This window comes from Ailuropoda melanoleuca, chromosome 2 (assembly GCF_002007445.2).
Source record: "Ailuropoda melanoleuca isolate Jingjing chromosome 2, ASM200744v2, whole genome shotgun sequence".
Lineage (NCBI taxonomy): Eukaryota > Metazoa > Chordata > Mammalia > Carnivora > Ursidae > Ailuropoda > Ailuropoda melanoleuca.
The window spans coordinates 198,811,083-198,833,651 of NC_048219.1; the positions used below are offsets into that span (position 1 = coordinate 198,811,083).

The following is a 22,569-nucleotide window of genomic DNA, read 5'->3' on the forward strand; positions in this document are numbered from 1 at the left end:
CGTCTGTCTAGGTTCTTCGGGGAGGTGCGTGCTAAGGTCGTTGGCCCACGTTTTAATCAGGTTGTTTGCTTTCCTGTGTTTTAAGATGTTTTTTCTTAAGTATATATTCTGGATGACAATCATTTGTCAGATGTGTCTTTTGCAAATATTTTCTCCCAATCTGTAGCTTGTCGTATTCTCTTGACAGCATCTTTCAGAGAGCAGGTGATTTTAATTCCAATGAAGTTCAGCTGACTGATTCTTTCTCTCATGGATCTTGCCTTTGCTGTTGTAGCTAAAACGTCATCACCACACCCAACGTCATTTAGGTCTCCTATGTTATCTTCCAGGAGTTTTATAGTTTTTGCTTTACATTTGTGTCTATGATCCATTTTCAGTTAATCTTTGAGAAGGGTGTAAGGTCTGTGCCTAGATTCATCTTTTTGCGTGTGTCCGGTTGTTCCAGTGCCATTTGTTGCAAAGACTATCTTTGCTCCATTGTGTTGCCTTTGCTCCTTTGTCAAAGATCAATTGTTTATATTTGAGGGTCTATTTCTGGGCTCTATATTCAATTCCACTGATCTCTTTGTTGTTTTACCAATAGGACACTATCACTAGGACTGGAGCGTTATAGGAAATCTTGAAGTCGGGTACTGTCGGTCCTCCAACTTCGTTCTCCTTCAGTATCACGTTGGCTATTCTGAGAGACTTTTGTCTCTATAACTTTAGAATCAGTTTGTCAATATCCACAAAATAACTTGCTGGGATTGGGGTTGCACTGAACATACAGACCAAGCTGGGGAGAACCGACAGCTTGACAACGTTGAGTCACCGTTGAGTGTGGAGTATCCATTTGTGTACCTCTTTGATTGTGTTCACCGGAGCTTTGTGCTTTTCCTCATGTAGATGTTTTGCAAAGTTTGTTGCATTATACCTAAGTATCTCATTTTTGATTCATCTGATTTTTGCTAAGTTCGTACTGGTGAACTAGGGTCTTTCAGGGTGAAGCTAAGTTCTGTTATTGCCCCTGGGATAGAGTAAGTTTTGCTAGACTATTTTGGCCATGAGAATAGAAGTGCTTTTGAAGTCTTCCCCTTGGCCTTTCCCACCATTGAGGCTCTTACTCCTGCTGAGAACAGACATTCTGGTACATACTCAGACACTGAGGAAATGATCATAGGGTGGGTCTGGACACTTTGTACTCACGGTGAATCAGATTGGACCAAAATTCTGTGTTCTGCAAGCCCCCACTCTAATGGCATTTTGTGTCAGCTCAGGCCCTGAATGCCACAGCCTTCAAAGGACCTGGCTTTTCCTCTCCTCCGTGTGTGGCTCTTCTGGCCTATGGCCGTAGGAAACTTTGAGGAGGTGGGAAGATGCTGCTACGTGCACTTGCCTTGGGGTTGCAGGCTCCTTCCAGGAGCCAGCCCTGTGGGCTGCAGGTCAGAAGCTGAGGAATGAACATCACCGACCGGCAAAGAGGGTGGAGTGTAGAACATGTCTGCTAGGCCGGGCCACACAAAGGTCACCGGGCCTCTCACCGGAGAGCTCAGTGGGGAAGGGGCTGCGGGCCGGCTGTCACAGGCTGATGAGAGAATGTGGAGCAGGGAAATGGAGCAGTGAGGACAGATGGAGGGGGTGGTGTCAGATGCCAGGAGACACCACCTTACACAGGAGAGGGGGCACCACCGTGACAGCACCGGCACCGGTTGGCAGAAAGTGCTGCAGGTGTCCGCTCTGTCAGCTTCAGTTTCCTTCATGAACTAGACAGTGGGGACACTTGGGGAAGAGGGTGGTCGTTTGCGGGGAATGGAGAAAATGGAAATTGTCTGTGTGCACACTAGCTTCTCTTGCTTCTGTGTTGCCCAGGGAAATATTCTCCACGTAGATGTACAGAACGTGGTAGGTACCATCCCCACTGCATATACCCAGTGTGTTAATTTATTCAAGATCGGATATATAGTATTTCATCACCACAGAGCATGTGACACAGGTGGGGACAAGCTGTTGAGCTCCAGGTCTCACGCAGATGCTTGGTTTTGAGAGTCTGATGACATCACACACAATGAATCGACACGCATCTTATGAAACACAAGGCACCTTCATCCCAGGCCCTTGGGGGATCGGGCAGCTGCTCCTGGAGGCCGACTGCCCAGCATTCTCAGACTCCCAGGAGGCCATCCCCGGACAGTCTGAGGTGGTCCCTGTGGACATCTCTCCCACCCACCACCTGCCTCAAGATGAAGTCCATTGTCTTCTGACCTGGGATCCTCTGTGGGGCCTTGTAGCCAGGCCACGGGCGGTAAAGACTGAGTCGGGGGAAGGGGGCTTAGCATCCCTCGCTGTCCAGAGTCTCGGTCTTCCGGAAGATGTTCTGCATGGCTGAGATCCGGTCCTTGTCCTGGACGTTGAAGACCTGGAACTGCAGATGGGGCTCAGAGGGGTCACGGAGCTGTCTGGGGACCCATCACAGGGCCCTGGACACAGTGTGGGACAACACATGCTCCTTGACCACCAGCACTTCCTGCTTCTGGATCACTGCCTACACGGTCCTCCCCAAATGTGGACCCACCCAGAGCCTTCTCCTCCAGGGGCCCTTCTTCACTTGCAGGTGTCTTCCCCACATGGGCTGGACATAGAGGAGGCCCCACCAGGTGCTTAGGGAAGGCTGAGCATGCATCACCCCTCTTGCTTTCATACCCCCAGCCCCCATGTGCCCTGGAAGGAGAGCATGTTGGCTTTTCAGGTGAGGTGGGAGTTGACCCTGGGGGAGAGGAGCAGGAGTGGGGGTCTGTGGGAGCAGGGGAGGGGAGGGCTTAGCAGAGCTGGCAGAACCTTGGGGGCTCAAGGAGAGGCTGCAGAGCAGCCAGGCAACCCCTGAACAGGCCATAGAATGTAGACTCCCAAGGACACGGCATGGGACTCCTGAGTCCAGGGATGCAGCAGGAAACTGTCCCTGTGAGGCCCAGGGACACCCACACCCCTTCAGGAGGAACGGGGTCCCAGGGTAGGCAGGTGGGGTTTGAGCCCTTGTCGTGTGTGATTTGGGGGTGGTTCTGGCGGGTAACGGAGGCTGGCTCAGACCCGCTGCTCTGGCTTCCCAGGGCACTCGTGGGCTGGGGGCACCGGTGGCCTATCTGACCTCCAGATGTCCCACCTTCCCTTGACCTGCTCTTGCCGTCCAGAGGACCAACCTGCCCAGCCTTCCCTAAGCTCCTGACCCTGGGGGAGTCGGTCAGGGCTCCGTCGCCACATGCGTGTCACCCTGGGCCCGACTGAGACCCCCCTCAGCCTGCCATGCCCACCTTGTCCAGCAGGACGTCGAAGTAGGCGGTGGCCCAGTAGGCCGGGTTGCTGGCAGGCAGCTGCAGGAGAGCCTTGACCCCATTGCCGATGCGCGGCGGGGGGCTGCGGCCCAGGTGGGTGACGTGGATGCGCAGGGACGCCTCCGGCTGGCTGGCAAAGCGCTCCACACGCTGGTACAGGGCATTGAGGTCCAGGCCGGTGTCCTTCAGCAGGTTCCACTCGGGGTAGAGGAAATGCGGCAGGTTCCTGGTGGCCAAACAGCAGAGCAGCACCACCAGCAGCCGGTACACGGCGCCCTGCAGCTCCGCCCAGTCCTCCGGCCCTGGGAAGAGCACCGCGGCCCACAGCAGCACCGTCTGCAGCAGGACGGTGGGGTCAGGCCCCCGGCCCAGCCCAGTGCAGCCTGCCCCACCCGGCCTCCGCCACCCTCACGCCTGGCCCCTGCAGCCCATCACCCTGCTCAAAGCCATCCCTCTTGGGAGCCCACTGTCCCACCAGCACCCCTCCCCCACACTCCATGCCTCCCCTGGACGTCCCAGCGTGAGTCTCAGCTCCTCCCCACCTGCTGCCTCCATCCTGGCACCTCCCCGACTCCCCCAGGCACTGCCACTGAGTCCGGACTAGAGGGACCCTGCCCCCACCCAGCCTCCCATCCCAGGACCCCTCTCAGGAGATTCTGAGGTTTCTATGCCTCCTCTGGCCCTTTGCCTCATGCCCCACGCCCTCCCATGATCTCCTACTGTGTGCACTGCTGCCTCACCCAAAGAGCCCTACCCAGGGCCGTTGTCCTGGCCCTAGTGTGTGGAAAAGCCATAAGAATGGAGCTTCCTGGCTGCTCTCTGTTCCTGAGCCCCCCCAGCCAGGGGCCACTCCCCTGCCACACAGCCGCCTCGCTGTGCCCTCACTACCCCTCCTCCCACCAGCCCCCATCATCCCTTGCTCACGGTGGGGCTCAGGAGCCACCGTGTGCCAGACGCCAAGGGCACCCCCCTGAAGTTGGGAACCCCTCAGGGGTGGGATGGAGGCCTTTCAGGGGTGGGGAGGGAGTCAGAGGCACGCTACCAGGTCAGGTCAGCCCCCCCCAACCCCCAGCTCCGTCATGGAGCGGCACTCCACGGCCCCATCAGCATGGCTCACTGTGGGCAGAGACCCCGTTTGCTCTCCCCTTGCCCCTGGCCCCTGCCCTCCCCTGCTCTTCTCAGCAATTGACGGTCACACCGGCCAAGGAGGACACGGCGCCAGCCATGTCCAGCAGCCCGGTGAGCAGCCAAGAGCTGCAGGACGAGGCTGCCTCCCCTCAGAGGGGCCCCGGCCAATAACCCTCAAGCCGCCGGGGGACAGGGTGCCCGAAAGCCCCCCGTGCGCACCTTCAGGTGGCGGAAGGTCAGGCCGGGGCTCTGGCCGCCATCGCGCCAGCTCTCGCGGTTGACCCGGTCCAGGATGGAGAGGCTGTCCAGGCGGTGGCCCGGGAAGGAGCCCAGCGCGCAGAGCAGCCTGGTGAGCAGGTAGTCAGTGGAGACCCTGGGAGCCGGGACAGGCGCACCACAGTCGGTCAGCATCGCGGTCTCGGCCAGCCGTCCAGGGGCAGCCCCAGAAAGGAAAGCGCCAGCTTCTGTGGCCTCCCCGGGAGCCCCACAGCGTGGCCTGGGCCACAACAGGGGCCGGCCGGTTGCACCCAGCACCCCCTCCCCATGCTTCCCAGGTCTGCCCTCGTTGGCAGTTAAATGTGAGGGGTCAGTTTTCACAGAGACACGCAGGCCCCAGAACACAAAGGTGTGTAGGGAGCCTCCAGGCCGTCTTGGCCCTTTAGTGTGGACAGGAAGGTGCCCTATGACCTGCCCAGCGTGGACCAGCAGTCCTGGTCCTCAGGCTGACAAGTCCACTCCGTCCCCCATGGGGAAGTCCAGCCTGCCCCGGGCAGCCACGCAAGAGCTCGGGGCACTGCTCAGGGCACTGCACACCGCGGTGCTCACCGTGTGCTGAGCCACCGCAGCGGTGGGAGCCTGAGGCCAGTGCCCCATGGGCCAGTGCCCCATGGGCCCCCCTTTCTGTGGAGTCCCAGTACCGGACGGCCGTCCACCTGCACACCCAGGGTCCGGATGGAGGGGCACGGGAAAGACCATTCCCTGCTGACCTCACACACGACCGCTCAGTCCGGCCTCCCCTTCCTTCTCACAAGCCCGGACGAAGCCCTGCTTGGGCTGTGGGGCTCACAGGCGCTTAGCAGTGCCTTTTCTTGAGGGCAGAAAACCACGGGAGGGCGTAACTATCTGGATGAATGTCAACCACTTCCAAGAACTACCTATAAGAACGACCCCCCCCCTTACTTCAACCCAGTGCCCCGTTCCCAGAAGCGCCACCCCGGGTGTGGGAGCTGGCAGGATGCGTCACCCCGGTCAGATCACAGCGAGACTGCCTGCAAGGTGCTGTTGAGGCCATGTGGGATCCGGAGGGGGCTCAGTCCCCGCCCTTGGTTTGGGGTCTCAAGGGCAGCTCAGCCTCTGCCCCATGCCCCCTACTCTCTCTTTTCGTCTCATAGACACCAACTCAGGGTCTTCCTTTCCCTGCAGGTGTGAGTGAGGAGGGGCCTCAGCCCCTCACCGAGGGGATGGAGACTGGGGGACCACAGTGGGCTGCTGGGGCTCCGGGGACAGGCGGGGGAGGGGGGCCTGTAGCTAACCCCCACAGGTGGGGGGGACACCATATCCTGTCTGGGAAGCAGCTAGCAAATTCCTTTGGTCACCCTCACTGTGTGGGGACCCCTCCCGACTGCTCCAGGAACCTGTATGACCTGGACAAGTCACTGTCCTCTTTGCTGCTTTCCCACCTGAAACAAAGGTATTGGGCTGGTCGTGAGGGTCCTGTCAGGGGCGGCCTCCTGCATTTCTCACTTTCTCCTCATCTCCCCTCACAGCCTGCTCCAGTCCACTCCTCACATGGGCAGGGGCACCGCTCTCCCTCTCCAAGCTCCAAGGGAGGGTGAGGCCAGCAGTGGGAAGTGAGCATTCTGGCCAGATCCCACATCCCCCCCACCCCGGCCCGCCCCAGAGATCCCAGTGACATCGGCTGGTACGGATGCCTGCGGGGGGAGGGGGCATGCCCACAGACCTTCCTGCTCAGAGTTCGGGGAACAGTGGGGCGGCAGCCCCCTTCCTGCCGTCTCCCCAGGACCCCACAGACCCCAGGAGGTGTGTCCTACCTCCAGTGTTGGTCACTGGCCGGTACCAGGGCCACCTCCTGACTGATGACCCTTTTCAGGCTGCCTTCAGGGAACCCATGCGTCAGCTGGGCCCCCTCCAGGGCGGGCACCCTGTGCCGTCTTCGTACCACAGGAACGACATTGAAGCGGACAGTTCTCCAGCCACTGGACACCAGCAGGGACAGATGGAGCTCCTCCTCCCTCAGGCTGTCCACGTTCAGAGAACCTGCAATGACCGTGCCCTGAAATCCCCATCTCAGGCTGCCCCTCACGCCTCTTGGAAGGGGCTGGGGAGGTGAAGGTCAGGCCCCAGAAGGCCCAGGAGTAACACACGTAGCCCTGAAGGCCTGGTGTCGGACGAGCATGCTTGGTGCCCAGCACCCAGGAGCGCCTGGATCCGAAGGCTGACAGTGAGTGAGCCTGCCCTCCCTGGTTCCCCTCCACATGCTGGGTCCCCAGGACCACATGCCAGATGGCACAGTGGAGTAAAGATGCTTCCAGCTCCCCTCACCACTCAGACGCAGCCCAGTGCCCACTCCCGTAACCAGAGCCCCCAGACCACCCAGGAGGGGACATTCCAAGGGTGATGGGGCTGGGAGCTGGGTGGTGGGGGCACTCTGCATGACCCGGAGCACTCTGGCCTTCCGCTTCGGTTGTCCCTTCCCCCCAAAACATAGTAATACCACAGAGAGAGGAAGGGGAGCTGAACGGTGTGGGGGACACTCACATCACTGGCCCTGACCAACACCAGCCAACACTGCAGTCAGAGCAGTCCTCCTGTCCCTCCCCCAGCACTGCCCAGCGAGGGTGCTGCCCCACGGGGGTGCTGGGCAGAGGTCAGGGACCAACCGTCTGGGAGCCATGTCCCAAAGGGCGTCCCCAGCAGGTGCCTTGGAGAAAGGTCTCCACAGGGACTGAGCATGGGAGCTGCATTTCCCTACTGTCCCACCACACACACGGCCCACCCTGGCCCATCCACAGCACTGGGGGCCCTGTAGGAAGGAGCCTGGCCCTCCATTATGCACACCCGGCCCCCCCAATCTCCTATAGGGTAGTTCTTGGCCCGCTTCTTGGGACCTAGCCCAGAGCAGGTCCTGGTCCTATCACCTGGGCCACTCCATCCCCCCATGAGCCTCAGTTTCCCCATCAGTTAAAGGAAGAAAGGGGTTCAGTGATTCCCTGGCCCCTCCCAATTCAGGGTTTGAGCTACTGTTGGTGGCTTCATTTCCTTATCTACCATTGGTCACACATTCTGCCCACGGAGGAGGCTTGGAAGGCAGCCAGCCACACCCGCAGCCTGTCACAGCCACTCCCCGCCTGAGCCCCCAGCCTGGTCTCACCGGTTTGCCCCCAGGTGGGAGCAGCCTGAACCTTGGCACCTGGAGCTGCAGTGCTTCCCTTTTAAGGTATGTGTCAGAAAGCAACGCCTGGAATTTCCCTGCATGCCCAACTCAGGCGGCCCCCTGGGTGCGGCTCCCAGCCTCCTCGGCTTTCTCAGCCAGGAACTGGGGACCTGGGGACAGTGGAGAGGGGCAGCTCAGAGTGCGCCCTAATGGCCTGGGGCTGGGCACACCCTGGTAGGTGGGTCTGTCTCCCAGGAGGGACACAGGGCCTGCAGGGCACAGAGACAGGTGGAAATGGCCACGTTAGGTCACAGAGGCAGAGACAGGGCCTTGCAGTAATTGAGAGGTTCGGAAGATGAGCAGAGAAGATGTGGAAGGGGCCGGGAACTGGGTGCGCCTAATGATAGGCTCTGGCTGCCCCGCGAAGGTGGCCACCGGCTCCAGGTCACCAGGCAGGTCTGGGAAGGGGTCAGAGCTGGAAGTTGTCCCCTCTTGGTGTTGGAAGTCCATCCAGGAGCCACTCTAAGCAGCCAGGCACAGGTCACTGTCCCTGAGATGGGCTGACCATCCCCATGCTCTGGCATCACACAGATATGAGGACCAGCTGCCACTGTGGGCCTGTCCCTCCTAAGGGAGGCAGGACATTCTGTTTTGATCCCCAGTCCCCCGCCAGGACAACCCGATGTCTTTGCTCTGGTCCCTGGGAGGACATCCTGTTGTCCTGGGCCCCGCACGGGCAGCGCCTCTTTCCAGTGCTCTCACAGTCCAGGCAGCCCCCCCTGGAGGGAAGCCCACCATTTGTGGTCTAGCCAGGAGCCCTGCCCCCCCCCAGGGGCTCACCAGTCCGGGTCACACCACGAGGGCACCTGGAGGAGACACTGAGGCCAGACTCCAGCACAGAGCCTGTTCAGGGCCCAGAGTACCAACCGGACCGTACGCTGAATCAGAACTGTGCACATATGCACACCCATGCACACACGCTGTCATGTGCGCACACTTCCACCCGCACACGCACACACGCGCACACACGTGTCCGTAATCCTGTATGCACATACGCACACATACACAGTCTTCCCACTCAGTGCGGCATGACCACGTGCTGCACGCGGGGACATCTGTAGGGACAGTCGTGCTGACTGGAACTGGTAACAGAACCACTTGCCCGGACCTGTGGCCCGGACCTGCACCTAGCAGGTCAGCGGGGAAACAGCGCCCAGGCAGGCGTCCTTTCTAGCTGTTCCACAAGTGACAGCCAGGACACTGTGACCACCAAAGCCATCAGGTGACATGGAAATACATGACCTGTCTTCTTAGAAGTGTTTGGAGCTAGAAAGGACCTCAGAGCAGCAACCCCCAACTCGTGTGCCCTGACACACACACACACATGCATGTGCACACACACACGCACACGCTGCCATCACACGTGTGCCCTGACACACGCACTGAGAGACCGCAGTCTGTGTGAGCACATATGGGCGCGCACACACACACACACGTGCACACATGCACACGCACACGTGTGCTGCCGTCACACGTGTGCCCACAGTCCCTCGGCGGCTACCTGGCGTGATGAGGCTCTGGTGCTTGCAGTGCACGATGGCCGCCACCAGAAGGTCCTTGAGGACGCGCAGGACCTTGCTGGGCACAATGTGGCTGCAGCACTTGGTGCTACCCTCCAAGGAGATGCTGGAGACGTCCTCGGCCATCCACCGCTCCAGGCTGGCCCCTTCCCTGGAGACGCCCAGGCGGCAGGATGGGGGGCCATCCCCCGCCTCGGCGGCCCCCGCCTCTTCAACCACGAGGGCCTCGGCGTCCACCCACAGGGGCACCTCCATGTCCACGGGGTCCTCCGAGGAGCGCAGGGCGAACTGGAAGGCCTCCAGGTGGCGGGAGTAGTCCACGAGGAAGCGGGGGTCCAGCTCCCGCACGCGCTCCAGCACCGTGAGCAGCACGTTCTCGGCGCACTGGTAGTCCTGCGCCCGGGACGCCCCCCGCGAGCGGATGGCCTGCAAGTAGTGGTCCCACAGGGGCACGCGCACAGCCATGGCTGGGGCCAGGACGCACGGGCAGCCCGGGAGCGCGGGCCGAGGCTGGCTGCGTGCAGGGGGAGCACCCGCCCAGGTGAGGAGCCCGTCCTCAGGTGGTGCCCTGGCTCCCCGCAGAGCAGAATTCCAGAACTCGGCCACGGGGTTAAATAGCCAAGCCGAGCCCGGCCTCTGAAGTGGGGGTGAGTCAGTCACCGACAATTAGGAATGTCACCCTTGGGCAGGGGGCAGGCCTGGTCACCACCCGGCCTCGGCTCCTCCCTTCTGTCACACTGACTCCGCCTCTCAGGACAAGGCAGACTCAGGCTCAGGACAGCCCTGGAGAAACACCACAGTCAGACTGCCGCTCCCAGGGCCTGGCCACCTCCCCCTGTGCTGTCCCAGTGTCCCCCCTCCCCCCATCCCCATACAGCGGCCACAGGGGCTCTGTGACATGAGGGCCTCCCTGCCAGGTTGGGGGAGGGAGCAAAGGGGCAGGCCCATTGCTCAGATGACAAAGGCGAGGCCGGGTGCTGGCCTCCCCAGACCCTCTGTGTGGGAGCCCCGCCACCGCTGTCTCTGAGGAGCCTGGAGGGCAGGGCGGGGCAGGGGGTTGCTCCCACAGCAACCTCAACATTCCCCTCGGGCTCCAACTGGGGGTCACCCGCAGCCCAGGTTTGAATCCTCCCTCCTCTCCCTTCAGCACTGCACTTCCAACCCGCAACCCCAGGCCTTTGCGAGGCCTTCCCCCCTCCCTGTGGGTCCTTCAGCCCCAGGGGAGCTGGCACCCACCTGGGTCTGCAGCTGGAGTCAGCCTGGTTCTAGGGGAAGTCTCCCCGGCTCCTCCTCGCGAGGTGGAAAGCCTTGCCCTGCCAGCCCCCTCCAGCGCCGCACTGGGAACCCTGCCCAGCCCAGCCTGTCTCCCTGCTCAGGCGGGCAAGTCCCGACCAGCCAGGGGGGAGCCGCCCCCGCTGACCCTTGGCCCTGCTGGAGTGTCTGCAAACAGTGAGCTTGGAGATAGCCCCTAATAAGGTGTCCTGGAGACGCTTCCCTGCGGCCCTCAGGGGGAGCCCTCGCCTCCACCCACGCTGGGGCCTCAGACACCCAGAGCTGCGGGCAGAACCTAGATCCAAGGCGCTCACTTCCTGGTGCGTGGAAGCCCCATGGACTGGGTCTGTCCACGCCTCCCAGGACGGGGAGCTCACCACCTCACAGCACAGCCCATAGCACCATCAGAGAAGAGACAGGTTTCCCTCCTCAGACCTCGCCCGGTCCTGTCCTCTGGGGTTGCCCAGAGCACGCCTGTCCCTCTCCCAGGGCAGCCGCTCAGCATCAAGGACCCTGATGCCCTTGGCCTGCCTCCCACCCCGCCCACACCATGTTCGGGTCCCCCACACACTCTGCATGGCCCTTCCGTCTTCATGGGACTCTGACCTAGAGGGAGGGGCATTGCTGAAGAGGAGCCGGGGCCCACAGTCCCGACCCTGGTCCTGGGTCCCCGGGCCCTGTCTGTGCCTTGGCGCCACCATCTGTGACCTGGCCGTGTCACGTTCCTCCAGGTTCCTTGGACCTCAGGGCAATCCTGAATTCGCCCAGGAGAGCGGGCAGCCCCACCTATCAAAGTGCCCACTCTGGGGCCAGGGAAGCAGGGACCTCCCCCGCTGAGGGGCAGCCCCCATGTTGTGCATCCCACCCCCTGTCATCTGGAGAGCTCTCCCCCTTGGCTCCGGCAGCCCCCTCCTCTGAGACAGTGACACTGAAGTGCCCAAGGCCAGTCTCCCTCTTTCCCCTCCTCTGTTGCTCAGCTCACCCTCACTGGCTCCACCACCGCTCTCTGCTGACACACGTCCCATGTCCCCTGCTCCTCAGGGCCCCAGGCCCTAGGCCCCACGGCAGCTCTGTGTCTGTCCTTGGACTTGCCACAGGTCCCTCACACCCGGTCTCCTGCAGGGGCAGGGCCAGGACAGAAGACGCTCGGTGGGCGTGTCTGACCACAGAGGAGCCACGGAGTTCAGTGGCCTGCAGGTCACAGCACCCAGGACCACCACCCTGCAGGCCCGGGGGTGGGGCGGTGAGGGACCTCAGGCGTCGGCATGGTGGGCAGCCGGTGAAGGAGCTGCTGGCTGGCGGACATGCCAACCGCCAACGCCTGTGTGTACAGCTTCCACGTCCCAAGAGAGCTGAGGGCAAGTGCGCAGCTCCTGCGTTTCTGGAGTTCCCGGGTGTGCTGGAAAAGAGGGACCAGCACACAGCCCAGCAAGTGGACCGTGGGGGTCTGGCGGCAGACTCCGCACTGCCTTGGCGTCACGGGATCGTCTGGCGGGACGGCCTGGTGGGCGCCGCTCGAAGCCGCGGGTGAGGCTTCTGTGGCTGCTGTGACAGGTCACCAGGCTCGGGGACTTAGAGCAACACAAGCCTGTTCTCTGCTGGCTCCAGGGCCGGAAGTCAGATCAGCGTGTGGCAGGGCCCTGCTCCCCGCAGTGCCCCGGGCGAGGATCCTTCCTGCCTCCTCCAGGCCCGTCTGTGCCTGCGTCCCCCCGGGGGCCCCCGGGTGTGTCTGTGTCGTGTCCTCCACCTCTGTCTTGCAAGGCCCCCTGGAGGACAGGCTTCCGTGCACAGCCCCAGCCGACCTCACTCACAGTCCTCCGCTCCGGCTCACCTCACCTCCCGCTCTCCACCTTGTAACAGTCACGGCTTCCAGGGCCCGGGAAGTGGCTACGCTTCACACCCAGCCGGACGGCCTGTCGGAGCCTCTTCCAGGATGCTGCGGCGCGGCTCCTGTGCTCACCAGCCCCGTCAGGGAGCGTGGGGCTGCCGCTCAGACGTCCCAGCCCTCCTGTCCGGACCACGCGGGCACGGCTCTGGGCCGGCCTCCAGGTGCTAGAGCAGACGCTCTTGAGCGGCCCGGTGTGATTGCCCTGAGGAGGGTCGGCGAGGTCTGAGCCAGCCACTGGTGCCTGGGGCGGCCCCTCCCTCTGTCCAGTGGCAGGCCCTTCTCTCCAGGACCTCACGGCCTCACTCAGCCCACGTGCTCAGAGCACCTGCCGAAGCCCTCGTGCTCGGGGATACACACACCACAGTCAGACCTCAAGAGAAGACATATCCAGGAGATGCTCTGCTGAGACTCTGGGCAAGCCACTGGCCCGTCTGGCCTCAAAGCCCTCGGCAGAGAAATGAGGAAGCAGCACAAGATGGGCTCCCGAGACACGTCCACGCCCTGACAGTGGCCGACAGCATCTTGGCCACCAGCTGCCCGGAAACCAGCAATGCTTTCCGCACGATGCCCCTCGTGGGCCAGCAAGTTCCTGTGTGGCATCGCTGCAGGGGCTGCTCAGATGAGTGGTCTGGGTGTGCCCAGCACCAGACGGTCCCTCCCACACGTGGCTTCTGTGGGCTTTAGGCCGGAACAGCAACGCTTGCCGAGCTGGACAAACCTGGTCCTGTCTCCCGGGGGCCCTGCAGTCCCATCGTCATGGGGGCCTGGTCACCACGGGCAGCCCTGTCACGGCCTGAGCCTGGTCTGTGGCCCGACAACATCCAGGACACGCAGTCAAGGTGGGCAGAATCCGATACGTGTGTCTGACTGGCCTGGGACGTGGCTGGGAGCACTCATTCGTTGCTTCTGTGGAATATTCAAGCCTAACAGGCCCCGTATGTGTGTCTGCCACACCTGGTCCTCCTTCTCCTTGCTCGCCCCAGGAAAGGTGGCAGCAGCAGCAGGGAAATGAGGTGCCGCCTGTGCTCCCAGTCCCGGGCTCTCCCTGGAGCCCCGCTTCCCTCCCAGCTGCCTCCAGCCTGCGATCAGGCTGTGGGCCTCGGCCTCCTCACCTGCGGGGTGGGTGGGGGATTTGAGGCGGAAGTCCTACAGGAAGCACAGAGGCTGGAAATGGAGCTGGGGAGGGGTAGGGGGACAGGGTATAGCCTGGGTGGGCCGGAGCAGCTGGGGGTGGGGAGAGCCATCGTGCCAGTGGGGTCGAGGCCTGGGCCCCAGGAAGGAGGCCTGTCCTCCAGCGCTGGGGCTGCTGGGAAGTGGCCCCAGGGTGTGGTCCCCGCAGCTGAGCTGGGTCCTCTTGTGGCCTGCCCACCACACGGCTCCGTCGGGCACCAGGGTCCGTGGTCACTCAGGAAGGCTACCCCAGGGGACATGAGGCAGGAGCTGGCAAATTAAAAATCCCTGTGGAAGGGAGAAACAAGTTCCTCGCGGCCGACGCCAGCCCGGGTCACCGGGCCAGCCCTGAGCAGCTGTCTGACCGGCTGACCAGCGCAGCTAATGCAGCACTTGGTTGCTGGAAGTTTCCGGCCTGAGGGGCAAGGAGCAAACAGAGCAGGAAGGAGGGCTCGGCGGAGGCAGGGCCCCACGAGCTTCAACACAGGACCCTCGCCTGGCCGGGGACCAGCCAGGCAGGAGCGACAATCCCAAAGTGGTGGGGGGCTTGCAGAGAAGGGAGCCAGGCCCTGGGAGGAAGGGTCCCCAGCCCCTGATGTGACCACAGCCAGCACCCCCGCCCGGGCTTCCCTCAGAGATTTCCCGCTTGGTGGGGTCAGGGCGAGGAGACAGCTCCGGCCCTCGGCTTCCCCCGCGCCCTGCACGGCGGAGTGCCAGCGGTGCGTGGCTTGGGCTGCCCCTCCGATGCTGGTGATTTCTTGAAGGCATCTTCCACTGGGTCTCCGGAGACGAGAGGCACAGAGCACAGTAGTTAAATCACTACCCCTTGTCCCCCATATCCCAGGGGCTGCCCTCCCGACCCCCCGCCCAGCACTGCGCAGGGGCCCCGCGGGCCTGCTTCCCCTCAGGCAGCCTCTCCCAGCCTCCCCAGGGCGGGCCTCCCTCCCCTGGTCTGGGGAGGACACGGAGGCTGTGCCACCTGCCCAGGAGCCTGTGGCGGGGGGCTTGCTGCCCGGCCATCTGCCTCCCCTCGCAGAGACTGGCTCTGGCATTAAGGCCGTCACCCGCTCCCACCTGTGCCGTTCCATCAGCGGGAGGCGAGAGGGCAGCCCCAGGGGTGATGGAGGGTGCCAAGGAGGCGCTGGGCAGGAAGTAGGCAGACCTTCTTACGGAAGGTGCACGTGTGGCTCATCTGCTGCAGCTGCTGTCCAGGTGTTTGTGGACACTCGGGATCCCCCAAGGAGAAGCAGGTACGTGGCCACCCAGCACGGTCACCCGGAAGGTGGCCACCCCAGCCAGCGGCAGAGGCAACAGGGAGCAGACAGCTAAGCCGTGAAGCTTTCTAAGGCGAGAAGGAGGCTGGGTGTGGCCACAGCCCAAGATGGGGGCTGGCAGGGGCTGCGGCGGCGGGGGGGGCACTCCAAGGGTCTCAGATCCAACCACTCCGTTGCATGACCTCCACCTCCGTCCCATGGTTGGGGGGACACAGACACACAGACAGTGGCCAGTAGCCCGGGGCACTCACCCCGCGGGCAGCAGTCCACAGTTCTGGGTGGTGCCCGAGCCCGAGGGTCCAGAAGAGGCCTGTATTTTAATACAGCCGCAGAGTGCGCAGCCTACTTCCTGTCCAGCACCTGCAAGGGACACGCCCGACAGAGGCCACGAACCCGGGTCAGTTGAACTGTGGCTGCCGGCAAGAGCCACTCCTCTCCTGAGCAGTCACATCCCCTCCCCCGATGGACTGTCACCAAGGACAGCTGGCTCCGCAGGGGAGGCAGGTTCCCCAGGGAACAGAGTCACTGAAGAGCACAGACTGAGAGCTGGTCAGATCCTAGAGCCAGTTAGGGTGGGACGGAGGCCCTGAGGGCCTGGGACAGAGGCAGGCCGTTCCTCTTTGTGGTTGCCCTGCATGTGACCTGTCTTCAGAGGACATGTCAGGGCCACATGTCCCATCCACGGCGGGCCCAGCCGCACCCGTCCCTGTCCTGTCTGTCAGGGCAAGTACAGGAGATGCGATGAAGGGCAGAAGTGGTGTGGCCTTCACACCAGGAAGCCAGTACTTTCGTGCGAGTTTTGAGGTCCCTTCCCCTCTCGGCTGGGGGGGGTCTGAATCAGGTGTGGCAAATTCTGGTGCCCCTGGGACCAATGGCCATGGGGTACAAGGGCCATTCTCTTGCCCTGCCCTGCCCATCCCACGGAGGGTAAGGACCTCTATCACACCCTCCATCCATTCCAGAACATTCCCCAAGGGCCATGCCCAGGCCCAGGGCTGCCCTGTCCCGAGGGCTTTCCTTCTTGCCCATTGATGGCCCAGGACCAGGAACCACAAGTGTAGACACCAAGCAGTGAGGCTTTGGGGTCACGCACAGGGCCTGTGGAAGTCCCAAGGGGCTGGGCTTCTCCCTGAAAGAAAAGGTACAGGGGTGGGGGCGAAGGCTGGCCGTGCTAGGCTTCTCTGCATGGCCTGAGGGCTTAAGGGGGAGAATAGGCCGAGGTGAACATGGGGGTGTGGGGGCGAGAGACACGGGCAGGATGTCCCACCCATGATGGGGCAGCAACTCTCCTAGTTCCCTGAAAGTGACCAGAGATAATCACGCCAGCCCCCATAGCCCCCTCGCGCCCCACCGTGACACGAATGCCCCACATTGAGTTCCCCAGGCAGGAACTCTCACCGGAGGCAAGCCATACCCTCTCAGCCCCCAGAGCCCACCTCGTTGGGGTCAGATGAGGCCCAGCCTCTGAGCAACAGGAAATGCTGCCCCCCTTTGCCTCCCTGAGGACACCTACCGCACACCTCTCCCAAGCTCCTCAGGCTGTAAACAGCCTTGGGTGCTGGGAGGTGGATCCCCTGGGCCCTGAATCTGGATCTCAGCTTCGTGCCTTCGGAAGCTGGAGTGCTTGCTAGTCCAGAGGGGCCTGGGGCAGAAGGACTGGCTAGGCCCGCTCCACTGACCTGTCCAATGAGCCCCATGCCAGCCCTGGATGCCCGGTGGGACCGTGTCCAGCCAGAGAGCCAGACCCGTCCCTGCATGGGCACTCCGGGAGCAGTCCTCCTGGGGGGCGGCGGGCAGGGCCCTGAGGATGCCAGGACAGAGCACGCGTGTTTCTCAGGGCAGCTCCCTTTGAGCACAGGTAACCCTGTCTAGACTCTCCACTTTGAGGAGACAGCCTGGCCCCTAGCAGTCCCTCAGCAGCACTCCCACTGAGCATCCCTCCTCACCACCAGGTCCCCTCTGGCCTTGCCCTGGCAGGCTGCCTCCCGTCCTCCCAGGCTGCTCAGAGGAGCCCAGGCTCTGGGAGTCTCGGGGACATCCCCAGAGTCCCCACACTGACCTCCTCTTGTTCGAGGGGCAGTCATTCCCGGCTGCTGGGCCCAACTCCAGCGGCGGCCCCTGTTCAAGAAAGACTCTGCAGGGAGAGGTCAGCTTGGAATGAGGCGTGCGGAGGGGACGCTCCGACTAGATGCCCGGTGCCAGATTCAGTCCAGAGGCCCTGGAAGGCCCGGGCTGAGAGGGACACAGGTCTATGCCTGTCCTTCACCTTGCCTTGCCCCTGGGCCTGGGTCCCACCACCCCAGTGGGTGAGCTCTGAGTGTTCCTCACGGTCCTTTATGTGGCTCTGGGAAGCTTTCAGTGACAGGAGTACGGCGAGTGTGGGACAAATCACCCATGGAGTAGATTACCCTGAGGGGGGCTCCAGAGGGAAGTGTCCAAGTGCAAGGTTAAGATGACAGGGGTCTCCTTTGGTCCTTGGGCTGCTGGTTTCTCCTCCCCAGTGCTCAGTCTACCCATATGCTGGATGCCATCCTGCCACTGACCTCTAAGTTCTTTTCTAGATGCTAGAAAAGAAAGCCATAGTGTATGATTCTCCCTCAGGGGGAAGCTGATGTGCAGCCCCCGGGCACACAGTCCTCCCAGGGAGAACGCCCCCTGGAAGGCTGGGAGCCCTTCCCCACAGGGTGCAGGGCGAGGGCTGGGGGACAGCCAACGGCACTCCTGGGTGTGGCCGCCCAAGTGGACAGCTTCACCCAGGGCGCCTCCAGGTCTCCAGGAAACCGCTTCCAGACAACAGCGTTCCTTAGCCCCCATGGCAATGGGGCCTACACTCCTGTTTCCAGGGAAACTCAATCCTCAGCGTCGTGGTTGCCACAGCAACGCCTCTGGGCTTAGTTGGCCGCTTGGTCGCCAACCCAGAGGGGGCAGCTGGGCGCCCTGACGGGGGAGCCGGGTGCCGCACGGGTATGGGGCTGGTGCACTGAACCGGGTCCCGGCCCGGCCAGGGTTCCGGGAGGAGACTCACCGGGCAGCCAAGCCCTGGCTTTCTCCCGAGTCCCGTGCTCCCGTCCAAGATGAGTTCCACCTCCAGTGAGCCCGGCAATGGGGATGCTATGGCGGAGCGGTCCCCGCTGGGGTTGGACACCGTGATCCAGGTCAGTGGGCGCCCGCCCTCCAGCAGCCTCCTGGGACTAGGTTCCGAGGGCACGTTGGGAGGGTGCACAGAGAGGCCACACCTCCCCAGCTCCAAGGGGCACTCGGGTGCTCACACGGTCAGCATGAGCACGCGCATGCCTGCATGCACGAGTGCACACACACAGTTGCGGCCTCAGCGCAGGAGGGGGGCCTGGGGAGAGACCGGACTGGGCACGGGGAGCCCTGAGCCCAGCGCGCAGCCTCCCCGTCCATGCCCGCAAGAGCTCAGGCTGTCAGCCCACTTCTCTGAGCCTCAGGCTCACAGCCGGCCCACCGCGGGTGGGGAGGGACAGACGACCCTTCCCCACTGGGGTCCCACGTGCTGGGATCTCATTCACTGCTTGCTTCGTGAAGGCAAGCGTGTGGGAGCCGTCATGGCTGGGTGGGCATGGCTCATCCCAGTGTCACTTCCGTGACTTCCAGAACTTCTCCGAGCGCATAACAGCAACAACAGCAAAAGGGCTGGGAACTACCCCCATGCGCCTCTCTCCTTCACTCCCTACCTCCCAGAGTCAATCCAGCGCCCAATGCCACCATCTCACCCGCTTAGGTGCCCACCACTGCCATCACTTGACTCTGGCCACCATGGCCAGGCAGTCCCCACCCTGAGTGACCCCTCGATGCCCCGGCTGACTCAGAGTTGTTTATTAACCCAGTTCTTAGACTCTCAGACTACGCTGTGGCAGTCAGCGCAGGTGGCCCTACATAAACAGCACAGGTGGCCAGAGAAGAGCAATTGCCCACAGTTTGTGCCACGTGATTAAATAACATGGTGGAGCCACCTTCCACACACACACATACGTGCACACATGCACACACACACACGTGCACGCACACACTGATGCCTACACAGGATACGACGTGATGGGACAGGATACTTGAATCAGATGATGCAACAAGACAAAACAAGGGCCCTTGACCAGCTCCCAAGGGGTGTCAATTCTCTGGATGGAGAGGACAGGTGGAGGGAAGGAAGGCTTGCACACTACAGTTTCAAGACACTTTCAGCCAGGCATCCTGTAGGATCCTCCTGCCAGTCGGGACGATTCTATCATCCTCTCTGGATTCCAGGAAAATAGAAGCTTGAGGGTCGGAGCACGTTGCTATGGTTACCAGCGGGTCGAGGGAGAGACACCGGCTGGGGCCACTGTCTGGCGGTGGGCATGGGTGCTTGGCAGACAAGGCCGCCCCCAAATCCCCAGTGCCTGTGGGAAACTGTCATCTGAAAGTCACAAGGAGTCCCAGCCTAGGTCTGCTCTGCCCACCTGGCCAACACCTGTTATTTGCATTGTGGTGATGGAGATCTGGGTGCCATCGCCCTGGGGGTGAGCAGGCAGGCAGGCGCCAAGAGATGCCCAGATAGGCCTGTCCAGACGGGGAAGCAGGGCCCAGGCTCCTCCAGCCCCTTCAGCTGCAGACAGGGAAACTGAGGGACCTGGGCAAGGTGTGGCTTGCGGATGGAGACCTCGTGTGGGACCAGGCCTGAACGTACTCCCCACGCCTGGGGAAGCCCTTCCTGCAGCCTCTGCCTGGCACCCCGGAGTGCCCGGCCCCTGGCCTCCCCCTCAGAGCTGGGTTCTCAGAAGGCCCGGACCCAGAGCAGACAGAGGCAGACACGGGGAGAGCCCCAGGCGGGGAGGCCAGTGCCAGAGGGCCCGTGATTCCAGACTCAGTCCCCTTAAGAGCTACCGAAACGACTCTGTTTCTTTCAGGTGTAGGTTCTGATTAGGGATATTTTCCTCGGAATTTGTCCACAATATCTAAATTTTCAAATTTACTGACAAAAGTTGTTCCCGACACGTTCTCGCTGTTGTTTCTATGTCTGAGGGTCTGAAGCAGGTGGCCGTCGGCCCCCAGAGTTGAGGGCTGGAGACCCAGGACTTCCTGTGACATGTGGGGCATCTGGGGCAGGCCGAGAGGTGTCAGTCGCCCTGAGCGATACCGTGTGTCTTTCTGATTTCAGCCATTGGTCGATCCTCTTCATGGTACGTCGCCTGCCATCTCGTTAGCGTATAGATTTATCATTCCTTTGCTTTTCAGTCCTTTGGGTTTGTTGCTCACTACTTTTTTGAGATGTGTGCTTAGCTCATTAATTTACAATCTTCTTTAAAAAAAATTTTTTTTTAACGGGGCGCCTAGGTGGCTCAGTCAGTGGAGTGCCCGACTCTTGGTTTCAGCTCGGGTCATGATCTTGCGGTTGTGGGATCCAGGCCGGCCGTGCGCTCCGTGCTCAGTGCACAGTCGGCCTCATATTCTCTCTCCCTCTTCCTGTCTCACCTCTTCTCTCTCTCCCTCTGCACACGTGCCTGCAGGGGCTCTCGCTCTCTCTCTCTCAAGTAGATAAATAAATAAAATCTTCTTAAAAAATGGTTTTTTAACTTCTTAAAAAATTGTGGCAAAATATTATGTATACACATAAAATTTACCATTTTAACCATGTTTAAGTGTGCAGTTCAGTGGCATGGAGCACATTCCATTTGTGCAGCCATCATTACCATCACCTCCAGAACTTTCCCACCTTCTCAAACTGAAATTCTGTCCCCATGAAACACGGACTCCCCAGCCCCACGCGCCCACCTTCTGCTCTCTGCCTCTGTGAATTTGGCTACTCTCAGGACCTGAGAGGTGGAATCAGGCAATATTTCTCCCTCTGTGCTGATCCATTTCACTCAGTGCGATGTCCCCCTGGGTTACCCACGTGCTAGCCGCGGTCAGAACGTCCTTCTGTTGCAAGGCCGAATCACACTCCGTGGAGTGGATGAATCACGTTGTGCTTCTCTGCTCACCTGTTCATGGACAGTTGGGTTGTTTCCACCTCTGGGCTGTTGGGACTACGCTGCTGTGAACATGGATGTGCGAGTCTCTGTTTCAGTCCCTCCTTCTCTAGTTTTGGGGGTACACCCAGAAGGGGGTTCTGGGTCCTACTGTAACTATGTGAGGAGCCACCCTACTATTTTCCACAGCAACTGTGTCATTTCCCACTTTTTCTTTTTTTAAGTATGCTTTTCTTTCTAAACAAGTTAGCTACATCCCATAAAGTTTGATATAATAATTTTCATTATTATCCAGTTCAAACTGTTTCCTAATTTCCATTGGGATGTTATCCATGGGTTATCTAGAGGTATAAATACCCTAATTTCCAAACACGTAGACATTTTCAAATTATTTTCTTTCTTTCTTTTTTTTTTAAAGATTTTATTTATCTATTCGACAGAGATAGAGACAGCCAGCGAGAGAGGGAACACACAGGGGGAGTGGGAGAGGAAGAAACAGGCTCATAGCGGAGGAGCCTGATGTGGGGCTCGATCCCATAACTCCGGGATCACGCCCTGAGCCGAAGGTAGACGCTTAACTGCTGTGCCACCCAGGTGCCCCCTTCAAATTATTTTCTACACTCGTTTGACTATACTGTGCTCAGAGGCTTTGTTCGGAGCATCTTAGAGTGGACATGCCTATTAGCATCCAAGTGGGGACAGTAGGGAGGTAAGTGGACCTATGGACCTGCTCTCAGGGAAAGCTCCATGCTGGAAATAGAATTTGGAGTTGTTGGCAAGTGGGCAGCCGGGTGAGTGTACCTGGCTGGAGCTGAGGGACTGGAGGACTCCCACACTTAACAATGGGAGAGGCAAGATCCTTCCAGCCAAGGAGACCAAGACGGGGGGCCAATAAGGAGGATAAGTTTCAGGGAGGAGTTGGTGACCCACGTGCTGCTAAGAGATCAAGGAAGATGGAGACCATGGACCACTGGGTTTAGCAGCCTGGAGGTCATGGGTGACCTTGACTGCAAGGGTACCTCATGGGGCATGTAGGAGCAACACTTTATTTTTTAAAGAGGGGCATAAATTAAAGCAGTTTGTGTCAATAAGAATGGTCTGAAAGAGAGAGCAAAACCACTGACACATAAGCAGAAGGCAGGCTTGCTGGAGCAATGTGTTGGGTACATGACAGAGGTGAGTGGGATGGACAGGATGGATGGGATGGGACAGGACCTGAGGGGGCCCACCCATGGGACAGGAGTCGGCATTGCTGGAGAGCATCATGGGGTGTGGCAAGCCCTCATGAGTCACTAGCCAAGGGCCAAGCCCTGTGCTATTTCCAAGCAAGCCAGGGACAAAGGCACTGCCCCATCTCCAAGTCTTCCATCTGTTTGCCCTGCTGCAGCCAAGGTCACGTCAGAGCAGGTCAGATTAACCAGCTACGCTAATCAGAGGGGACACATCCCCCTCCTCATTCAGAAACACCGCTCTCCGAGCTGCCACCCCCTGGTCCAAGGGGACTGCGGCTGCACACCCATCAAGGGGGCAGGCACTCAGGGCTTCCACAGGGTCCTTTCCTGCCTTGTTCCCCCCCCCGCCCCCGTCCC

General features: G+C 60.9%; 2 protein-coding genes across 2 annotated transcripts in view; one reads left to right on the forward strand and one right to left on the reverse strand.

Annotated features, from left to right (window-relative positions):
• Window positions 1-349: 349 nt before the first annotated feature.
• Window positions 350-10,741, reverse strand: MAB21L4 (mab-21 like 4). Its single transcript, XM_002923157.4, has 6 exons — window positions 10,644-10,741; window positions 9,389-10,190; window positions 6,485-6,710; window positions 4,653-4,806; window positions 3,285-3,641; window positions 350-2,401 (listed from the first exon to the last, which is right to left on the reverse strand). Exons 2-6 carry the CDS (start codon window positions 9,870-9,872, stop codon window positions 2,309-2,311), a joined length of 1,314 nt encoding a protein of 437 aa, XP_002923203.3. The 5' UTR covers window positions 9,873-10,190; window positions 10,644-10,741; the 3' UTR covers window positions 350-2,308.
• Window positions 10,742-17,991: 7,250 nt separating this feature from the next.
• CROCC2 (ciliary rootlet coiled-coil, rootletin family member 2) overlaps window positions 17,992-22,569 on the forward strand; it is a 64,433-nt gene continuing 59,855 nt past the window's right edge. Inside the window, exon 1 of the mRNA XM_034642725.1 lies at window positions 17,992-18,166. Within this exon, the coding sequence (XP_034498616.1) occupies window positions 18,086-18,166 (81 nt within the window). The 5' untranslated portion in view covers window positions 17,992-18,085. The remainder of the gene's footprint in view (window positions 18,167-22,569) is intronic.

What these genes read in the sequence shown, in the direction of transcription:
- MAB21L4 (XM_002923157.4), bottom strand. Translation starts at nt 9,872, where the DNA reads ATGGCTGTGCGCGTGCCCCTGTGGGACCACTACTTGCAGGCCATCCGC. An exon ending in GCCAGTGACCAACACTGGAG is followed by an intron (nt 4,807 to 6,484) that starts GTAGGACACACC and finishes CCCGGCTCCCAG; the next exon opens with GGTCTCCACTGACTACCTGC. An exon ending in TGACCTTCCGCCACCTGAAG is followed by an intron (nt 3,642 to 4,652) that starts GTGCGCACGGGG and finishes GTCCTGCTGCAG; the next exon opens with ACGGTGCTGCTGTGGGCCGC.